At 38.2% G+C, this 21,601-nt stretch overlaps 2 protein-coding genes across 2 annotated transcripts in view; one reads left to right on the top strand and one right to left on the bottom strand.

Annotated features, from left to right (window-relative positions):
• Positions 1-21,601, top strand: part of SYN2 (synapsin II) — a 201,446-nt gene that overhangs the window by 121,154 nt on the left and 58,691 nt on the right. The window lies entirely within an intron of this gene.
• Positions 1,069-20,375, bottom strand: TIMP4 (TIMP metallopeptidase inhibitor 4). Its single transcript, XM_020802560.3, has 5 exons — positions 19,267-20,375; positions 10,238-10,335; positions 4,265-4,379; positions 3,662-3,786; positions 1,069-2,160 (listed from the first exon to the last, which is right to left on the bottom strand). Exons 1-5 carry the CDS (start codon positions 19,574-19,576, stop codon positions 1,963-1,965), a joined length of 846 nt encoding a protein of 281 aa, XP_020658219.1. The 5' UTR covers positions 19,577-20,375; the 3' UTR covers positions 1,069-1,962.

Below are 21,601 nucleotides of genomic sequence, written 5' to 3'. Positions count from 1 at the left end.
TCCCACTCCTGCTAGCATGGTCACTTGCCCTGCTGACTGTGGAATGCTAGTAGCTCTTGTGCAATAAAACAACTTTTCCAGGCTGTAATTAATTCTGTTTAGTGCTTCAAATATGCTTAAATAAATATAGTTGGAGAAATCCAAATATGGCAAAAGATTGTTCACGTTGGCATTGCTAAGCTCACATCCTTCCCAAACCCTTGAAAAATAAAATGGTGCCTGTTTGCTCCCAAGGGATTAGAAATTTATAAAATAATTTTGTATAACCAATTTGTATAACACTTGAGCATTGTACTTTTTAAAAGAGGCTGTGTTTCAACTTAGCCACTATGGCAGAAAATTTAGAAGTACATTTTTACAGAGTTGTTACCTGATCATTATCAGACCAAGTATGAAAGTGTCACATTTGCAAATCCCAATAATTTATATTCATATATTCAAATTCTTTCTGCAGCTGAAACTTTCAGAGTTCCATGCCTAATACTTAAAAATAATTCACAGGTTGTCTAGCATATATAGTTATATATCTAACATGGCATGACTTCTTCCTGGTTTAATCTGACAGTGTTCTGTCGTAATCCGTGTCCCCTGAAACGTAGTTAGCAACGAACCAACTCACAGTGAACATATTTATGATTGACATATTCAGGTAGACCATAAAGCAATTGCAGTGATGATGTTACAAGTGAAGATATCAGAGCCTAGACATCTTGTTTCCCAAGTCTACCCAAATAATATTACATGTCCTGCATATTTTCCAGTGCAGATGTATAGGACAGCATATGTGCAAATTTATGATTATGGAATGTTCATGAGCATGATACTTTCATCATAGGTATAAGGTCAGAGCAAACTCTTTTACTGCTTCTCATGACAATGCCCTAATACATATCAAGAGAGATTGACCATTCCTCCTAGTATGATGATTTCATCCATCTCCCTTTATGACCATCATTTCATCCCTTTTGCTTCATTTGTTCATACAAGACTTGGTAACCAAGTACATTTCAAAATAATGGAACACACACACACACACACAGACAGAAAGAGAAAGAGAGAGAGAGAGAAAGAGAGAGAGAGAGAGATTTAGTTGTCAAAAGTTCATCAACACAAAGTATGTTTCCTTGGCCATAATGATGCCACTCGCTCTGAAGGTGAAAAGTTCTAATAGAGAAATCAGTTTTTATGATTTCATTGATGTTCCTTCTTTGGTGGTAAAAGTGTCATAATAATTACATAACAGAACAATCAATGTTAATTTTTGTTTTACAGTATATTCCAATCCATTGGATTATTACACCAGATCTGCTTTTGATTATCAAAGATGAACTATAGTTACAAACAAATCCCTCAGGACAAAGATAAGGCTAAATGAGACAATAGTAAGCAGTGTACAGAAAAATGCAGTAGAACATTTTAAACAGCATACACAAAAAATTAACTTGCACCATCAGAAACAAGGTAGATTAATCTTTCAGACATTTTACAGCAGACTGTTATAACATCTTACATACACATTATCCAAGCTTTCCTCATCTCGGAACATTAGTCTAAAGAAAGATGATTGTATGAGACTGTTCTTTTTAGTCCCCAGAAATAGAATTTTGGATTAAAACAAGATGGTTCTTTTACACAACTTATTAACAGCAGTCGTAGTCCAAATTCTGATGAATCTTATTTGTATGGAGACATTCAGTTAGACTTTAAAACGTATTTTCTGAAAACAATACAGTGCTCCCACATAGCACCCCTCTACAGAAACAACTTTAGAGAGTAGCTACCTCCAGGAGACTCATTTCTCTTCTTGTCTGGATGCCAATTCTACAAACTGTGTACTTTATTTACACAGCACAATTTCCTTTTGTTTCTAAGCAAGAAATGGTTGTTGGAAGTTCAAAGCAGCTGTGAGCACGCAGCAATGGAGAGACTTAACTCCTGGGGCTTTGAAAGAAATTGCATCATTCATGGTTCACTGATGTCCACAAATTCTTTCTCCAGAGGAGGGCCACCACGATACCAACTACATGTTCCATCACTGCGCTTGATACACGCATAGTGTTTTGCTTGGTGTCCATAGAGTTTTCTTTCTATCAGCCAATCTGTCCACAGGCATTCGTTTGGTGCAGTGATGGAACAGGGCACCATGTAACAGGTAGAAATCTAAGTGCAGAAAATGTTGTTAATTCTCAAGCTTCCTTTTTCTTTTTCAATACCCATTGCCAATGCATGAAATTTAATATGTTCCCATTTGTAATGGTACTGACACTTAAAATTGTTACTTCAGTTGCTTGAAATGTGAGCTGCAAAGTTAAATTCCCTCTAGAAAGAATACACTTTGTGTGTGTGTCTGTGTGTGCATATGTAGACACATAAAATGAAGGCATCTCTAACATAGACTCATGAGACAATATAGACCTTACTCAATGTCTGTCTGTCTGTCTGTCTGTCTGTCTGTCTGTCTGTCTGTCTGTCTGTCTGTCTGTCTTTCTTTCTTTCTTTCTTTCTTTCTTTCTTTCTTTCTTTCTTTCTTTCTTTCTTTCTTTCTTTCTTTCTTTCTTTCTTTCTTTACTAGAAGGTCAGATACATGATTTTGTATTGATGTTGCTTTCATACATCTAAAGGACACTTAATCAATTGATTATTGAGCTGAAGCACAAGAGATAGCCTTGGGTCCATGTACCTTTCCCATAGCTCATATAACTTTTAATATGAACCAAACTATATTATTATAAACAAAACACTTAAGGAATTCATACACCCCTTTTTCATGATGGATGTATATTTTAACTGATATTAGTTTGGATAAATATGTGATTTGGAAGAGCAAAGCTGAGACTCTTTTCCCTGCCATGCTGTTTATGTACTGTTGCTGTCATAAAAATAATTCAACATGAAGGGTTGAGGAGAAGATAATATTCTACACTCATAATTCTGTAATCAGCTAATGACAGTCAATCAAAAAAATTATTGAAACAAATTATCGTGAACCACCAACCCCTAAAGAAGTGTCCACCCAATCCAGTAGATTCAGTTGGGAAACACATTATAGGCATGATAATGTCAATGAGATGTCAGCATGTAGTCATAATATGTTAATCAGGGTTTTTTTTTTTACACAGAGTAAGTATGTAAATTACATTCTCCCCATGCCAGGAGAATGTACGAACATTTACAAACAAACTCTACTCACAATGCTGCAACATATAATGTAACCAAGGTATATGAATATTTTGATTCTATCCAGCAGTGGGATTTTTAAAACAGTAATTTCTTTGTTGCTTATTACAAGCCATCACCACCACCACCCACATTTGAGCCTTTAACAGTAATGGACTGGTGAAAAGAATATTGTTCAAAGGGTTAATAAGATACAAACAGAAAGCCATACTAAGAGTAATGGTATGAGGAGTGTTACCTTGCCAAGGCAACCTGTAGTAGTGCTGGGATACCTAAACAGTAGCCATGTATCCTTTCCTTTTCAAAGTTAAAATGCAATACTTGATCTAGTTCAGTGAGACTGGCCATGTCACTATGCATTATTAGAAAGCACAGGTTTTGTATATTTTTATGATAATCAAGTAAAAGGGGATGCCTTGCTGAATTTATCATCCTTGGGTTCCAGAACAAAACCAGCAACAGCACAGATTAGATAGATACTTACTTTACAGCCACAGCCCATTTGATATCTCTGATTCAGGCTTTTCTTTTGAGAGAAGGTGAGGTCATCCCATGGTTCAATATAGTTGCATAAGTGGATAAGAACTTTCCCATCATCTAAAATTTGTCCTAGAATAAGAAAAACAGAAAAATAAAGAACACAAAAAATTATTAACAGGGGATACGCTATTTAAACAGGGTTTTTTTTTTTTTTACTTTCTACTACAGCACAAGACATTAAGTTCAATTATATTTACTGCAGATAAGTGTGCATAGAATCACAACCTAAATTGTGGCTTTCAGCCTATAAGCACACCCTTGAATGAGTTTGCTATTGGGGGAATTTCATATTTAACTGCCTGCCCCCTTTTATTTTGCTTTTTTATCATCATGCACAATTTTTCAAAATAAAGGTAATATTTAAAATTAAAATAACTTTCACCAAACAATACACCTTTAACAAAATTTTCATTATCTAAGTGAACACAACTTTGTATAGCTCTACATTCTAGGTTTGTTTGAGTTCTAGTCTTTAAACTGTTTTCACCTCTTGTGAAATAATAACTATTTGTTTGTACAGTATAGTTTAGGCTTCTATATACTTTACCTGTAAGGAGATACTGCTTCTTGTTATTGGCTTCTAATTTCACCCCACAGAGGGATGAATCAAAAGGTGTGAAGACAAATTGAACATCTTTCAATTTTTCAAATCCTTTAAACATCTATATTAAGAAAATTTTAAAAAGAGAAAGAAAGAAGTGTTACAGATGAGAAATTGTATGAGACACAAAAATTGGAATAGTTCTCTACATTTTTAATGTAAGTTCGTTTTCCATCCCATTTGTTTCCAACAAAAACAAATACAAAAATACAAAATACTTACTAATAAAATCCAAACCACAGTGCTCCCCCATACCCACAGGACCCTTTGGAACAATACTTTTAATTCGAACCTCCTTTCCAAAATTATATTGATTGTTGTTTAGAGGCTTTCTCCTTTCCTTTCACTAATACAAATTCAACAAATCTACTCCAAATAAGCATAAAATATTTGAAATTATTTCCCCTCTTTTCATCTTAAGTTCAATCATCAATTTATCATTTACTGCAATGTCCCACACTTCATTATACCAATTCTCTAATTTAATATCATTTTTATCTTTCTAGAATCTAGCTATTAATATTTTGGCACTTGTCATAAAATTGGAAATCAATTCCTTTGAGCAGTAATCAAGTTCTATCTTATCAAAAATTGACAACAAAGCAGTTTTAGAATTGAATTTGATATCTTTTCCAAATATAGCACATATTTCCTTAAAAATCAATTTCCAAAATTTCTGAATCCATTTATACTCCCACCACATATGATAATACATGCCAATTTCTTTATCATATTTCCAACAGGCCCTAGAATAGTCTGAACTTATTATATTCAATTCACTGGAGTCATATACCACCTTAAACTAATTTTAATTTTTTTCCCTTTATTCTTACCAACATTAATCTTTAAAATCTCATCTTCCAAATTTTTGTCCAATCCCCTGTTTTAATTTCTGTTTTTAAATCATTTTCCCAAATTGATTTCAAACCATCTGTTTCTGTCTCTTTTTCCTCTTGTTCCAAAATTAAATTATAAATTCTCCTTACTACTCCCTTCCTCAAAGCATTTTTCTACATGTCTTCATGTGATGATAGAAATTGTTCGTACTTAGTACATTACATTTGCCATTAGTATTCAACCATCCATTTGTCCAACTATCTAATTGGATATAATTATACCATGATAGTTTATTAGTTGAAGTTTAACTATAATCTGATCCTTCAATTTTTTTTTAACCTAAGATGACTTAGGTTTAAAAAAGGGCAGGAAAGGTGAGAGACAGAGAGAGAGAAGACAATGGGGGAGGGAGAGAGTTTGGAGTCTAAAACACATGATAAACCCACACATTTTAAACCCACACATTTTACAGCAACACATTTTAAACAAAGCCGGTACAAACCCTTGCAAAAACTTTTCTGATTTGCAAGGGAAGCATGCAGGAACCATTGCAAAAGCACAGAAAACAAACAGAGCAGATCAGAAATGCAAAGAGAACGAATCAAGAAAGCAAGAGAAGCTTGCAAGAACCATTGCAAAAGCACAGAAAACAAACAGAGTAGATCAGAAATGCAAAGAGAACGAAGCAAGAAAGCAAGGGAAACATGCAAGACACATCAGAAATGGGGGGGAACCCCAAAAGCAAACAAACTGCCCAAGACCAATCACAGCACAGAAACATAGCCCCCCCAGCTGAAAATCACACTGCAAAAATACCCAGAACTGATTTTTAAAAGTATAAAGCAGCACCTTACCTTAGTAGGCAGCCTCCTTGGATCGCACACTCTCTAACTGCCGGGGCGAAAGAGCTACAAAGAAGCAGTCTCATCGCCACCTACAATTAGCTATTTGAATTTCCCTCCCTTTTCCCCTGCCTTTTTGTGTTCGTAAGTCAAAGCTCCAATCGCAAGTAAAAGCAAAATTATGTGAACGAAGCTGTTTGTAACTCAAAATGTTCGTAGGTCAAGGTGTTCATAAGTCAAGGCACCACTGTATTCAGGATTGTTATGTCCTCACCTCACAAAGCCAATAGAAACTAGCAGAGTTTAGAAATTTAAAATCTAGTGGGGGAAAATATCTTCTGAAGCCTTTGTGGCTCATCCGCCCAGTATTATTCATCAAATTCTGATTATCAGTAGAGTCATCAGCATGTCTACTAAAACCATTCTTGTTAAGACGCTTCCTGCCAAAGATAGGTTAGAATAGGATTGCAGCCTTACCTTGTGGCCAGGTGTCCCGTATATTTAAGTAAATTTTAATATGTTCTCCCCCAGCACAGCAATCTCAGACTGTTTTAACTATTTGCTATAGTTCACCTCAGATATGGCAAATTTCATGTGTCATAGACATATAACTCATTATAAGAGAGTACAACTGAATAAGAAGCTGACGGCATATACCAAGATCCACATCTATAGAGCCTGTGTCTTGAGCACACTCCTGTACTGAAGTGAGTCCTGGACCCTTTGTGCTCATCAGGAGAGGAAGCTGAACACCTTCCATATGCGTTGTCTCCGACACATTTTTTGTATCACCTGGCAGGACAAATTTCCAAATAGAGTAGTCCTAGAATGAGGTGGAATTTTTAGATTCTATACATTACTGAAACAGTCTATGTTGGCTTGGGCATGTCGTGAGAATGGCTGACAGTCGGATTCCAAAAGATCCGTATGGAGAATTACTGCAGGGAAAGCACCCCAGAGGGGGACCACAGCTGCGATACAAGGATATCTGCAAGCGGAATCTGAAGGCCTTGGGAATGGACCTCAACAGATGGGAAACCTTGACATCTGAGCATTCAACCTGTAGGCAGGCAGTGCATCATGCCTCTCCCAATCTGAAGATTCCCTTGTCCAGCAGGCCGAGGTAAAGAGGCAGTCCCAAACCCAGCAAAATCAGGGAGCTGGACAGGAGACAGATTGTATTTGTCCTCGGTGTGGAAGGGATTATTACTCTCTAATTGGCCTTCTCAGCCATACTAGATGCTCGAGACTGAAGGATGCCTAATCTAATATGTAACTCATTTTGTTCAACTCTAGCATTTTTATTAACAAAATAAAATTTCTCTCAGCTTGGAACTTGCTTTACCCAACCATGTCATATGCTGATTATGTGTGGATAAAGTCATCAGTCATGGCTGTTTTTCAGGGGGGAAAAATTCCAACTCCTCCTGAAGGTTCTGAGGCTTCTTTGAGATCCTTTTTCTTTTGGGAAAGTTATCAGGGGAGGCTGCAGGATGGGGGAGATGTCCTTAATCTCTGAAAACACACCAGCCGGATAATTTTATCATCAGTAGCAATTTTTGAAAATTGAAATCTCCCCTCTCTATCCTGCCACTTCCAACAATTTCGTGGAAAAGTTTTTAATTTAATATACTCAGCATTGAATCTGTAACACAACACACCCTCAGTTCAGTAACCAATATGAACTATTCATTATGTCTCCCCCTCCCCCCAGCCAAACAATTATTCCCTAAAAGCTGGCTTTAACATATTTTTATATATGTATATCCAGGGGTCTGAATCCATGAAATGTAGCTTTAGTACCTCTAATGGTAAAGGATACAAACAGTGGAATAAATTGCTCAGAAGTTTTTTTTTATTGAAGTAGTAAGCCAAAGTAATACCTAATACAGCGGTGCCTCGCTTAGCGAGCGCTCCATTTAGCAATGAAATCGCATAGCGATGAACTTTTTGCGATCGCAACAGCGATCACTTTGCGATGTTCCCTATGGGGAAATTTCGCTTTGTGATGATTGGTTCCCTGCTTAGGGAACCGATCATCGCAAAGCCACCATTTTCGCACAGCTGATCGGCGGTTTCAAAATGGCCGCCGGGGGAAAAACATGGCTGTCCGCTGTTTTCTGGGACTGATTCCTCATTTAAGAGGCACCAGAAATGGCTGCGCTATGGAGGATCTGCGCTGAACTGTGAGTTTTAAGCCCATAGGAACGCATTAATCACGTTTTAATGCGTTTCTATGGGTTTTTTTATTTCGCGTTGCGACGTTTTCATTCAACAGCGATTTTGCTGGAACAAATTAACGTCGCAATGCGAAGCACCACTGTAAAGCTTTGCTGTATATGTACATGTAAGCTTGTTGAGTTTGCACTGAAATTAATCTGATTAATGGGACTCATCCAATATTGCCTGTAGCTGACCAGCAACAACTTCTTCATAACTCTGCCCTCAAGAGGTTAATTCCCATAATCAGTGAAAATTTAATATGCTGGACCATTATCTCTTCCCAGGTGCATTAAAATGCATCATTATAAGAAAAAGGAGTGATAGGCACAAGCCTCCCTAAATATCTTATCTGTGTCATCTTATCAAATAAAGAGAAACCCATTGCAACTTAATATATAAGTGCTTACAGCAAGTAACATATAGTAAAGAGTCTGTCAATCAGCAAAAATCCACTAAGAAAAATTATAAAGCATTTATTAGAGATCTCAATCTTTATAATGAACGCTCTGCACAAACAGTTCGTGGGTTTCCAGTCATGTCAATACATGTTTAAATAGTCCAAGCTTTCAATGGCAATATCCTGCACCGTCTTCAGAATGTTTGGCTTTTTAAAAAGCCTCTAACTATGCAATACAAAGTACAGAGATCTACAGAACAGAATTAGCTTCAAGTCTCCCCAGAGTAGATCACCCCTTGTTGCTAGTCTCACGGACTGGTGCTTGCAGTCTCAATAATTCCCTCTGAGACATTGATAAGAGAAAGAATAGAAAAGTCTATTTACTAATCATTCTGAACAGACCAAAACCAGCATATTGTAGGAAAAAAATGACTGGTTACATGAACCAGGCATGACTGACACATAGTCTGCGTACTGACTATACATAGTGCGTTACATGACTAACTCTAACACTAACTGAACACTGACTCACTACATCGCTATCTCTACTGAAAAAGAACTAGTAGAGACTCTTAGGCAGATAGGTGTGGATCTCTTCAAAATCAGACAAATGATAAAAAATTATTTATGTTTGTAAATTTATTATTACCGTACTGATTGACACTCACCCCAGCCCAGCAAGGTCCCTCCCAGCAAAAAAAAAACTCTTAAAGGAGGCAGCATATGAAGGTTGCTAAAACCCCAACATAGAGCGTGATTCTCCCATGTGCCTCCCAGGAGAAGAGCCAACCTATGTAACCTTGAGCAAGCTGCTTAGTCCCAGAATACCCTGAGAGGAAGAGAATGAAAGACTACTTCTGAGAACTTTCTACCTGGAGAACTGCGGAAAGGGTCACCATAAATCAGAACTTTAGATACTCAACTTCCAGTTCAAAATTATTACTGTATTCCTAAACCTTGACCAGGCATAAGAATTTCTACACCTATGTTTAGAAGGTATTAAGAAGGTGATATATTGTTGAAACACAATCCTACACATGTAAGTAAGTCCAATAGAGTTGCTCCCAAGTAAATAGGAAGTGTACAGGAGTCTGAATCAAAACAGACAATATACTTAGCATGAGCTGGGCTCCCTTAGTGGTGAAAGTTGTCGGTGAAAGACTGTTTTCATCACCTCTGTATCTTACATTTAATACCGTCTCTTTTGTCACCATTGAAAGATAAATCTGATTAAACATGATGTATTTGCAGGTCTGATTGCTGAGCTGCATTACCTTGGATATTCTGTGCTGAGAGGGAAAATGTGTCAGTTGCCTGGAATGTGTATTTCTTTAATGTCTACCCACTCTTTCTTCCAATTTATTCATACAGATATTTGGGCTTGTGACTGTTGCTAGAGTGACTGGAAATTTGTTTAATTCCTTGTGTATGGTAGTGGGTCCCAACCTTGGGTAATTCAGGTGTTCTTGGACTGCAGTTCCCAAAAATCCCATCCAGCACAGTTGGCAGTGAAGGCTTCTAGGAATTTCAGCCCCAAAACACCTGGGTTGGGAACCTCTGGTGCATGGTTTATTATCCATCGACATTCAAGCCTCAAAAAAGACAAGGGATGTTATGTACCTTTATTTGTTTGATTTCATACTGGATCATTTTGTGAGTATGAAGAGGATCCTCACTTGGTGCAATCACTTTTTCACTGGAAATTTTTGCTCGAATCACTGAAAGAAAATGAAAGCAAAATGTTAATGGCAACAAATCCAATGTTTTGGTTCCTATTCCACCATACTGTTACATAGTATTTTTATTATAAAGCACAGTTACTGTTTTAAAATATAATATTCTGCAATGAACTGAGAGAGGGGCATAGCTGCAGGATATCCTTCTAATGGAATTTCAAGTAAACCAGTTTTCTCAGCTGATTTCCATCAAATTTCTAGAAAAATGATCCTAAATCTATTTGGGATTCTGCATCCTTTCTGCCAATGGGATGTAGAGGAATAGCCAGAACAGATGGAAAAAGGTTGCTTCCAAAGGATTACAGGACTGCATGATTTAGCAGCAGCCACTTCCACCCTGCACTCATCTATGATTAGGCAAAGATTTGCTGCCAGGGTAAATAATATGTCACTGCTTTCAAACAGCATGGTGGTGCAGCTGCTTTGAGTGTGGGTTCCTAGATGGCAAATCTTCCCCCTTCTTTTAAAAAAGATAGTGAAACACTGGGGACTTACTAATCCTGAGATCTCTCCCTTTTGTCCCATCTGTTGCTAAAAACTGAAACAGAGCAAAGGAAAACTGGAGTCATGTGGGTCATCAGAAGAGAGGCAGGTGTGCATCAATGCGGAGAGAGGTGAGGGAACAGGACAGCAACATCTCTGGAAACCTTCACTCCAAAATAAAGAGGAGGCATGCATTTTTACATAAGCTGGTCTGCCACAACACACCCCTTTTGCAATGCTAAGAAAATAAGTCCTCTGTCTCTGTATGATAAGGACGTCTTTCTTTGGGTCAATATACCAGCTGTTTTACAGAATAACAGTCATTCCAAAGTCTGTAAAACCTGAATTAAATTATAGTAAAAATCTAAAGAGAGAGAGAAACAACATTGCTGTCACTTTGGGGATCTGCTACAGATCAGATCAGATGGAACATAAGAGAAAAGGAAATAGTGGGTGAGATCCTGTGGTCAGAAGTAGTAGAAGAGAAGGGAGTTTGTGCAGATGGGAGTAATCAAACAATTCCTATGAAAAGCACCTAAAAAATCCTGATCTTTCAAATGAGTTCAGTTCAAATGAGTTCAAAAGTGATATGCATAGAAAATGGAAAGAAAGACAAATCACCAGGAAAGAGTACAAATAAGTATCTAGTGTTGATAGGGTGAAGTTTGGGAGGGCTAAAGTTCAGAAGGAGGTCAGTCTTGCAAGAGAAGTAAAAAATAGTAATAAAAAAGCATCTCCTTCCTGTCTTGTTGCTCTTAGAGAAAGGAGAAAACCAAGGAAGCAATAGGACAGCTGTGTGGAAAAGACTGAAAAATGATAATGGGTAACAGAGAAAAAACAGAACTTAAACCTGTAGAGCCTACTTTTCCACTGTCTTTTTACAAAAGGAAAACAATGATCAGCCTGATGAAAACAGATTCAATGATTATGTGAGAGGGCAGCAGCCTGAGGTACTTAAAGAGGCTGTACATTAAAGGAATACCTATATTCAGAATCAGGTGAACTGTATTTAGGAGTACAAATGTAGTCCCAAAGTTTCCATCTGCGAATTTTCAGTCTTTTTAAAAAACAAGTCAGGGCCTTGAAAACTACGGTTAAGCTAATGATTTCCCCATCAAAAGGGTGGGGGCAGGGAGAGAGGATCCAGGCAGCTATTACTCAATGAGTTTAACATCACTAGGCTGTGAAACAGATAGTTAAAAAAATACACATCTGTGATCAGTTGAGGAAGAAACACATTGATTACTGAAATCCACCATACAATTCTCAATGATAACTCAAACCAGACTAATTTTCCTTCTTTCTCTGATAGAACTGTGAACTGGTAGATTAGGGGTGTGTAGAAGATGTGATGTATCTTGATTTCAACAAAGTTCCCTATGGTATTCTTGTAGTAAACTGTGAGCTTAGTGATGCCAATCTTGGGTGGATTTGCAGCTAGTGGATGAGACATATATAAAGAGGTTCTTGGTCATTCTGGAGAAAAGTAAGTGGAGTATCACAGAGTTTTGGCTTGAGACTTGTCTTGTTCAGCATCCTTTTAAATTACTTAGATGAAGAGTAGAGAGACACGTATCAAAACTGATGATGCCAAACTGGAGATAATAGCTAATTCCATGAGAAAACAGAATTAGGATTCAGCATAACCCTGACAAATTAGAGAACTGGTCCAAAACAAATAAAACGAGTTTCATTGGGAAGAATATAAGTTTTTCATATTTAGGTAGGAAAAAAAAACAGAAAAATGTCAATTTTAGTGTAAGTTATAGCTACCTTTGCGATAACTTATATTTGAAAAAAAATCTAGAGGCATTCATAAATCACAAGCTAAACACGAGTCAACATTGTGATACAGCAGCAAAAACCACTAATGTCATTTCACATTATATGAGCAGTAGTGTCCAGATCAAGGGAGGTAACACTACCACTCCATTCTGCGTAATTCACAGTTCTCTTGGAATACTATCTCTAGTTCTAAGCACCACAGTTTGAGAACTATATCGAGAAGCTGAAACATATCCAGAGGAGTCCAGCCAATATGGTACAGGATCTGAAACCAAATACGATGAGGAATGGTTAAGAAGTCATACGGCGGCCATCTCCTATTATCTTGAAGAGCTGTCATAAGGAACATGGATGAGGTTTGTTTTATATGGCTCCAGACAGGAGGACCTGAACTGATGGATTCAAATGATACGAAAAGAGATTTTGACTAAATTTTAGGAAGAAGGAACAGTCAGAGCTGTTAAACAGTGAAACGGGCTACCTCAGAAAGTGGTGAATTCTCCTTTGTTGGGTGGCACATAAAGCATCCCTGACAGATGGGGGATAGCCTTCATGACCCTTGGGGTTCCTTCCAGCTTCACAATTCCATGATTCCATAAAATCATTACTGAAACCTGGTCCATAGAAATTGGGCATGCTTTGTTACTCTAGTGATAAGTTACATGGAAATATGCACATTAGCTGCAGTCCGTAGACAAATTATGCAGTTTGAAAAAATGTTGTAGTGTGCCAGAAAATCCCATGAGCAATCCCACAGTACTCTGAATGTTATTCAACATATTCAGAGGTGGGTGGAAGGTGTGTCATTTCTACTGCAGTGGTAGAAAAAGACTGGCTGTGGATATTTTGTCTTTGAGTTATCAAGAAAGTGCAAATGTATAAAAGGCCTGGTCAACCAAAATTGTAATAGTAAAGGCATTTTCATGGGCAGCCCATATGGGCAGCTGTCTCTTTTAGTTTCTTGTTTTTAGCTGTATGCAGTTCTGTTTCCTTAGCTAGAGTCAACTGTCATTAAAATGATGAACAGTAGCCAATTTGGATATACCAACAATGATAATTACAGAAATCAGCTCCTTTTTGTTCTTTTGGTGGCAAAATATTGGATCACCCACGTTTTCTGAGTAATAAATATGTCAGTGGGATTTTAATGAGTTCCAGAGCTTCACAAGTCGTAACTAAATTGATGACTTTAACATATTATACATTGAAGCTTGTGGATTTGTTCTTAAAAGAAAGAAAAGAATATTTCCAAAATGATAGCCGAAAAGCTTTTCCCCTCACTCCACTTTGAGCAAGGACAATATATCTTGCTGCGTAGGAAATGAGTACCTTCACAGAAGCCTGTTAAATAACATATTATGCACATTATTCAATACCAGTGGTGGCTAGTATTGAAAGGAGAGGTAGAAGGCAAGCTAAGCAATCGTGAGCAGATTCTGGGGCAAAAGTGAGTATTCATACATATTGAAAAACACATCAGCATATTTATTTATTTATTTATGTATTTGATTTATACCCCGCCTATCTGGCCCACCGGGCATACTCACACAGAGGCAGCCAAACAAGCATTCACACATACACAGTTCTTCTGCTTCTGGTAAGGATGCAGGTCAAACCCCACTGACATATTAATTAGCAAAGCTGGATGGTCCTAATGGATGAAAAGGAGTAAGTATAGAAAATAGGTCATTGTAACTTTATTAATTGCTGTAATAACCTCCAATGTAGGCCTAACATAATTCTTCCTGTGTAAACAGTAATGAGCTCAATTCCACTATATTGTTAGAATTTTGAAGTTGTATCCACAGTTGTACAAGTGAAAAGCTACATACCTTGTGCAAGGTAGCCTAGTAAATTATCCCACAATCCACTTCTTTCATTAAAAATTGATACTGCTTCTTGATTCAGCAGGGAATTCGACTCAGAGACCTTTGGGGTCCCTTCAATTCTATGACCTTATCTTGTTATGTGCCATCAAGTCAGAACTGACTTATAAAAGCCCTAATAGGGCTTTCAAGGTAATTCAGGTTTTACCAGTTCCACCACCACCATTGTGAGTTTCCATGGCCAGTGGGGGGGGGATTGAACCCAGGTCTCCTTAGTCCATCATTCTATCCATTACACTAGCCTGTGTTATGATTTACCAGGAATTGCTGTTTTTGTCTTAATACCTACACTGTTAACTCAAGAAGCAAAAGGCTTTTCTCCCCTTCAACATTCTAGTAACAGGTGTTAACAAATTACCAAAGCTGTGATATGAATGTCAACTATAATAGAAACAATTTTGATTAGGCAGAGAATCTTCCCTTTTGCAACTCTTAAAAGGGCAACGTGAAATATGTTTCCTCAGTAGAGATACAGGGTGAGAAATACAGGCATGCCTTTGAAAGTGTATGGTACCTCGAACAAGTAGACCATGGGAAGCTAGATTATTAGAGCATTTTAAGGCCACATATAGTGTTCTTGATGTGGCTAATACCGTGTTTCCCCAAAAATAAGATAGGGTCTTATATTAATTTTTGCTCCAAAAACCGCGTTAGGGCTTATTTTCAGGGGACGTTTTATTTTGTTCATGTACAACAATCTACATGTATTCAAACACAGTCATGTCATCTTCTTCTGGTTGCTGCACAATGTTGCAGGGCGGGGGATTATTTTTGGGATAGGGCTTACATTACAAGCATCTTGAAAAATCATACTAGGGCTTATTTTCAGAGAAACAGGGTAGCTACTGACTTACTGTTAGGAATACCACTATACTGCAGCCATGTGCCATTCCTAAGGTGCTTTTAAAATCTATGTCCTTCTGTTCTGCATGCCACCATTCCACATGTAATTTCTTACTGCCAGCACTCCCATCTGATTTCTCTCAAGTTACTTGAGTTTATTTGGTAGCTAAGGATGTTTTGAAGCTAGGCATAGCTTGAAACAACAAACGTTCCCATGACAGGAATAGCCAAAATGTCACACCACTAATCACACAGGCAGTTGCTATAATGAAAAGTTCCTTGTTTCATCATGGGAATGCGAAAAGGTTTGAATTAGTCAGAGGTCATTTGTACACGGTCTGTTATAGCACCGTAGCCATGGGTCAGCCCCTAGCACTAGAGCACTAGGACTGTGACTGCCCACTATCCAAAAACATTTATTTCCTTTTGGAAGAGCTGGAGCTGGCTTTATATTGTATTTGCAAGAATTGCACCCCACCTACTTCTCTCACTTAGCTGTATTTCCAACCCTTATTATACTTCAACCAACCTAACTGAAGGTCTGTTGATAGCCACTGCTTCTGCCACTCTTCCTTTTTCATGTATAAGTTGTAAAAGACCAAAATTGTAAAAAGGAGCACAAGTTGGAGGGGGAAAAAAGATCATTATGAGTCATTGGCAAAGGTTTCATATTTTTCCTCTTGTATAACAGAGACTTTCTTTTTCTAGGAGGAAGTATTTGTTTATCTTTTTTCGCATTCTCAAAGCAATCCAAATAGTAGTATTTTTAAATAAATTCTACTTGAATGATTTCATTGTTTAAATTCTTTATTACTAATTAGGTCAGATATACAAAGCAAATCACATAATTCATCAGCCTAAAAATGGCCAGTGTTAATGACGCCTCATATGTATGCATATATGTTCCCTACATACATACAAGTTCATCATACTGTACTGTCCAAATCATGGTTTAATTTGTAATGCTCTGCAGATTGGATTTAGATTGTGAAATGAAGGGATGCATTTTTGAGCCTACCATTCATCAGAGCAAAACTACAGAAGATCGTTTCTAACATAAGTCTCTTATAGCTGTGGTCCCCAGCCTTTTTAACACCATGGACCGGCTGGGGACACACACACACCCGTGCTCACGTGCATGCGTATGGGCAGGGGGGCACTTGAGCAGGGCAACGCACACTCGCACGCATGCGTGAAGGGCAGGGGGCACTCACGCATGCATGAAGGGGTGAGGGTGCTCACGCTTGCATACTTGCACACATGCACAAAGGGGCTGTGGGGGGAGTGCATGGGGTGGGTGGGAGATCTGTCTCTGTGGCCCTGTCTGGCCCAGGTCATGGACTGACAAGGGCTGCGGACCGTGGGTTGGGGACCCCTGTCTTATAGAATATCAGTTGTTACTTCTTCAGTAGAAAGCATGTAATTAAACAGCAAAACACCCTCTCTCGCTCTTACTCCTTTCTTTTAAACAAGAAAAAATGAAGACAATAACAAGTACAGTGGTGCCTTGCAAGACGGAATTTAATTTGTTCCGCGGTTAATGTTGTCTTGCGAAAAATTCATCCTGCGAAACGTGTTTTCCCATAGGAATGCATTGAAATCTAATTAATGTGTTCCTATGGGCAAAAAAAGTCAGAACAAAGTCAAATTTGGTTTACAAAGGGTTTATTAAGTGCTCTTTAAAGCCATACATATTGTGCAGATGATTTAAAAAATTTCTATCAATTTTTTTTAACTTTTTAAACATCATAGAAAAACATTTAAAAATCAGCAAACGTGAGGCAGGAACAAAAAACAGAAAACATTTGTCTTGCGAACCATGGCTATAGGAACATTTGTCTTGTGAGTCATCAACCCACTTGCCAACACAGTTTGTCTTGCGAGTTTTTTGTCCTGCAAGGCATTTGTCTTGCGAGGCACCACTGTATTAAAAACCAGTCAGAACAATATGACAAACTTTGAAGAACAGGTATCTACTTTACAGAACTGGCATGGTTCTATAGTCACCCTGAACACTGGTTTACATATAAGTGACACAGGCTGCATGGTGAATTGAAGACAGAGAGATACACATTAATGAATGGCACATGGAACAAAATGCTATGGTCCAGAAAGCTTCTGTTCAACAGTCTAGCCAATCAACCACGCCACTTTGAGGATGCTTCATTCTGTACCCCATCTCACCAAGTTGTTGATCCCCATCCCTGCTGCAAGAAGATTGCAATCCACGCTCAGTCACCATGCTTAGTTTTCATTAGACTGTCCACAGAGGAAGATGGAGCTTACTTTGAAGATTATTTGTACTTCCCACAAATATTTGAGTTTCCTCAAACATGCTGACAGTATTGTTTTCGAGGGGGCACATTTTGACCTCAATCCTGTCCACTCATAGATTAGTTTGTAGGATTGCAAAGATGAGATATTTCTCCACAGCCTTTTATTATTGGTTTTTCTATAGCATATATTAATATGGTTTAGTCTTCATATCAGATAACCACCTTACATAAAACCTCCAGAGCCAACAGTAAATAAAGGCTCAGTAGTACAGATAATGCAGTTTTGCTTTTAGTAGCCTGGTCCATCGTGCTCTATTGGAGGAATGCCACCATCTGTTTACTTTGAAGTAAAGAAGCAAATTTAACTTGGTCCTGTATATATATTTATTAATTATATTTTGCATGCATGGTTTTGAAGCTAGAAGGAAAAACTTATCAACGGACTTGGAGATGCAAATCCTATCTTCCCTCGCCCCCCCTTTTTTTTTTTACATTTTTGCTTCACTGTGCTCTAAACATTGCAGGATGCCACAGTCTTCCTCATAGCCTTGACTTGATTACCAGTATGAGCAATGTTGATATGTTTCACATTCCAACAGAATTTTGTCCTATGCCTGCTGAATAACATTTTGACTCCTTTTCCCATTTGATAGCTATTAAACTAAGGTAACACTAATTAGTACTTCTCCTGTGTTTTACAGTGTTCTACGCTGGCATGCCTGGTGTAGGTAATTTAATGAAAACATTATTTAACACAGCCAGATTAAGAAACAATTTAATTAATGGTCTTAAACAGAGTTTAGAGTTTGTCATGGCTACAAAGATATTCTGTCAGCACATGAAAGCAATTAATCAGTATGCAGAAGGTATTGCCTCTCCCATAGAAATGCTAATTTTGTGACATTTTAGAAACTCATGTTCTACATTTGCTGTTCTCTCTGGATGGAAGTTAACTAACTACAGCTTGAACTGATAAAATTTTTAAACCTTCAAAGTGTCCTTTTTTATATCACAGTGTTATCTAATAGTGAAAGTTTAATGTTTTTAAAAATAACGTTGGATACTTGTCGAGAAAGGTAGGCATTGGGGAGAGAAGGAGAAAGAGATACAGCAGAATATATTCGACTATACTATGAAGAGCTTAAAAATCTCTTGTTAGAAACCTAGTAATTTAAAAATTGTTAGAATGATTGAAATCAAATTATATCAAAAATAAGTTAGTGTGATTATTTACTCTGTTCTATTTAATAGCAAGCAGCTCAAAATCTGGGCAATACACATCTTACATAATCCATATACAGTACTTTCTATTCTTCATACAAAATATTAACAATACTCCATCTAATTTTAAGAGTATGTCATTATGCAAACAATCCCTAGAGGATTTAATACAGCAGGACCAACAAATTATTGTAAAGAAAAACAAAAAGCGTCAGAAAGGGAATGAGAGCTCCAAAGGCTTACGAAAGTCATCTCCTGAAACCATTTTATCTTCCAAGTTCTTCTTTTAGGCACCTCGCTACCCTCATTCGTAAAGAAATCCCAGACAACACTGCAGAGAAGTGCCCGCAGTTCATCTACAGTACTTCCAATTGCTTTCCTTCTAGCAGGATAAAAAGTGTTTAGGGTTTATGACTCACCTAAAGCAGAATCACAGATTTGCTGCTGAGGGTGCGCAGGGGCACAGCTGCAAGCTTCTATCAGCTCCTGAATTCTGAGAGTTAGGAGGAGTAGCAGTGAAAATAACAAGGTACTGAGTAGAGGATTCATTTTGCTCGGAGCACGGCTTGCTGTCCAGCTTGAAGAAAATGTTCTTTCACTCTTGAATTGATATCTAAACTTCCTAATGACTGTCTGGTTTCTTCTTTCTGCAAACAGCCGTTCAGTTTGCAACCGACTTAAAATGCTTTGAGGGGTGTGTAAAGAGCCCTCTGAGCTCAGCCTGAACATATACTTATGTTAACTGACTTCTAATGCCCCTGACATAAGACCCTCTTATTTATTTCCCTGACACTTAACGTCTAATCCCGCCTTCCTTTATGCAAAAAGCACATCATTGGTGAAAATACTGTATGACAGGTTTGTTGTACCAAAAGAAAGGTTACCTTATTTGATTATGTTGTTATGAGTCATTTTCAGCAGCGTTCGTCCGAGGCCTTTCAGGAAATGTATTCTCCCTGATCTTAAAATATTTAGAATATTTTGTAGATCTTATATATTTACAGAAATTAGCCAAGAATATTATATGTGATTTTCTCACATTATATGTGATTTTTCTCACATTGGCAAAGTAAACTGGATGACCCAATACTAACTTTTACTGTGAAGCTCAACGTACATTTCTGTCTCTAATCATTTTCTGCCCAGTCTCAGAATGTTTGTAGAATGACGTCTCTATGCTGGTTATACAGGCTATCATTCATGACGAGGAAACATTTGAATGCCTTGCTTGTGAGGCCCACACAATAGCTAGATGCAAGCAGTGCCTACCAGGAAATGATTGCAGTAGAGCATTTTAGCAGCTACCATACCATGAATGTATCCAAAGTATTGATTAACATTTTTTTATGTGCCCCAAGTCGGAATCTGTAAAATGAACTTGTTACTGAGCATCATACTAGTGCTGACTACAAGGAAGAGCTGCTTACTCTGCAACTGCTTCCCCACCCCCCCACCCCACAGAGTGTGCCACATTTTCATTATTAGAGGGGCAAGAGAGTCTCAGAAGGAGCAAAAGTATTCAGTGTTACAGATGTGTGTGTGTGTTTAGTCGTTTAGTCGTGTCCGACTCTTCGTGACCTCATAGACCAGAGCACGCCAAGCCCTCCTATCTTCCACTGCCTCCCAGAATTGTGCCAGATTAATGTTGGTTGCTTCAATGACACTGTCCAACCATCTCATCCTCTTTCGTCCCTTCTCCTCTTTCCTTCACACTTTCCCAACATCAAGATCTTTTCCAAGGAGTCTTCTCTTCTCATGAGATGGCCAAAGTACTGAAGCCTCAGCTTCAGGATCTGTCCTTCAAGTGAGCATTCAGGGTTGATTTCCTTTAGAACTGATAGGTTTGTTCTCCTTGCAGTCCAGGGGATTCTCAAGAGCCTCCTCCAGCACCACAATTCAAAGGCATCAATTCTTCGGCGGTCTGCTTTCTTTATGGTCCAGCTCTCACTTCCATACATCACGACAGGAAAAACCATAGCTTTGACTATTCGGACTTTTGTTGGCAAGGTGATGTCTCTGCTTTTCAAGATGCTGTCAAGATTTGTCATCGCTTTCCTCCCAAGAAGAAGGCGCCTTTTAATTTCAGGGCTGCTGTCTCCATCTGCAGTGATCATGGAGCCCAGGAAGATAAAATTTGACACTGCCTCCATATCTTCCCCTTCTATTTCCCAGGAGGTGATGGGGCCAGTGGCCATGATCTTAGTTTTTTTGATGTTGAGTTTCAGACCGTTTTTTGCACTCTCCTCTTTCACTCTCATTACAAGGTTCTTTAATTCCTCCTCACTTTCTGCCATCAGAGTGGTATCATCTGCATATCGGAGGTTGTTGATATTTCTTCCGGCAATCTTAATTCCGGCTTGGGTTTCTTCCAGTCCAGCCTTCCGCATGATGTATTCTGCATATAAGTTAAATAAGCTGGGGGACAATATACAGCCTTGCCGTACTCCTTTCCCAATTTTGAACCACTCAGTTGTTCCATGACCAGTTCTAACAGTTGCTTCCTGTCCCACATATAGGTTTCTCAGGAGACAGATAAAGTGGTCAGGCACTCCCATTTCTTTAAGAACTTGCCATAGTTTGCTGTGGTCCACACAGTCAAAGGCTTTCGCATAGTCAATGAAGCAGAAGTAGATATTTTTCTGGAACTCTCTGGCTTTCTCCATAATCCAGCGCAAGTTAGCAATTTGGTCTCGAGTTCCTCTGCCTCTTCGGAATCCAGCTTGTACTTCTGGGAGTTCTCAGTCCACATACTGC

Source organism: Pogona vitticeps, chromosome 2 (genome assembly GCF_051106095.1).
Source record: "Pogona vitticeps strain Pit_001003342236 chromosome 2, PviZW2.1, whole genome shotgun sequence".
Classification (NCBI taxonomy): Eukaryota; Metazoa; Chordata; class Lepidosauria; order Squamata; family Agamidae; genus Pogona; species Pogona vitticeps.
The sequence above is the reverse complement of the archived record's forward strand: the minus strand, read 5'-3'. Positions and strand labels throughout refer to the sequence as shown.

Bases quoted from the DNA above. Each gene is read 5' to 3' on its own strand.
- TIMP4 (XM_020802560.3), bottom strand. From the start codon at position 19,576: ATGTTCAGGCTGAGCTCAGAGGGCTCTTTACACACCCCTCAAAGCATT. The intron at 10,336-19,266 runs GTGAGTCATAAA...ATTTTCTTTCAG, and splicing joins AATCTGTGATTCTGCTTTAG to TGATTCGAGCAAAAATTTCC. The intron at 4,380-10,237 runs GTACATAACATC...TTCTTAATATAG, and splicing joins ATGAAATCAAACAAATAAAG to ATGTTTAAAGGATTTGAAAA.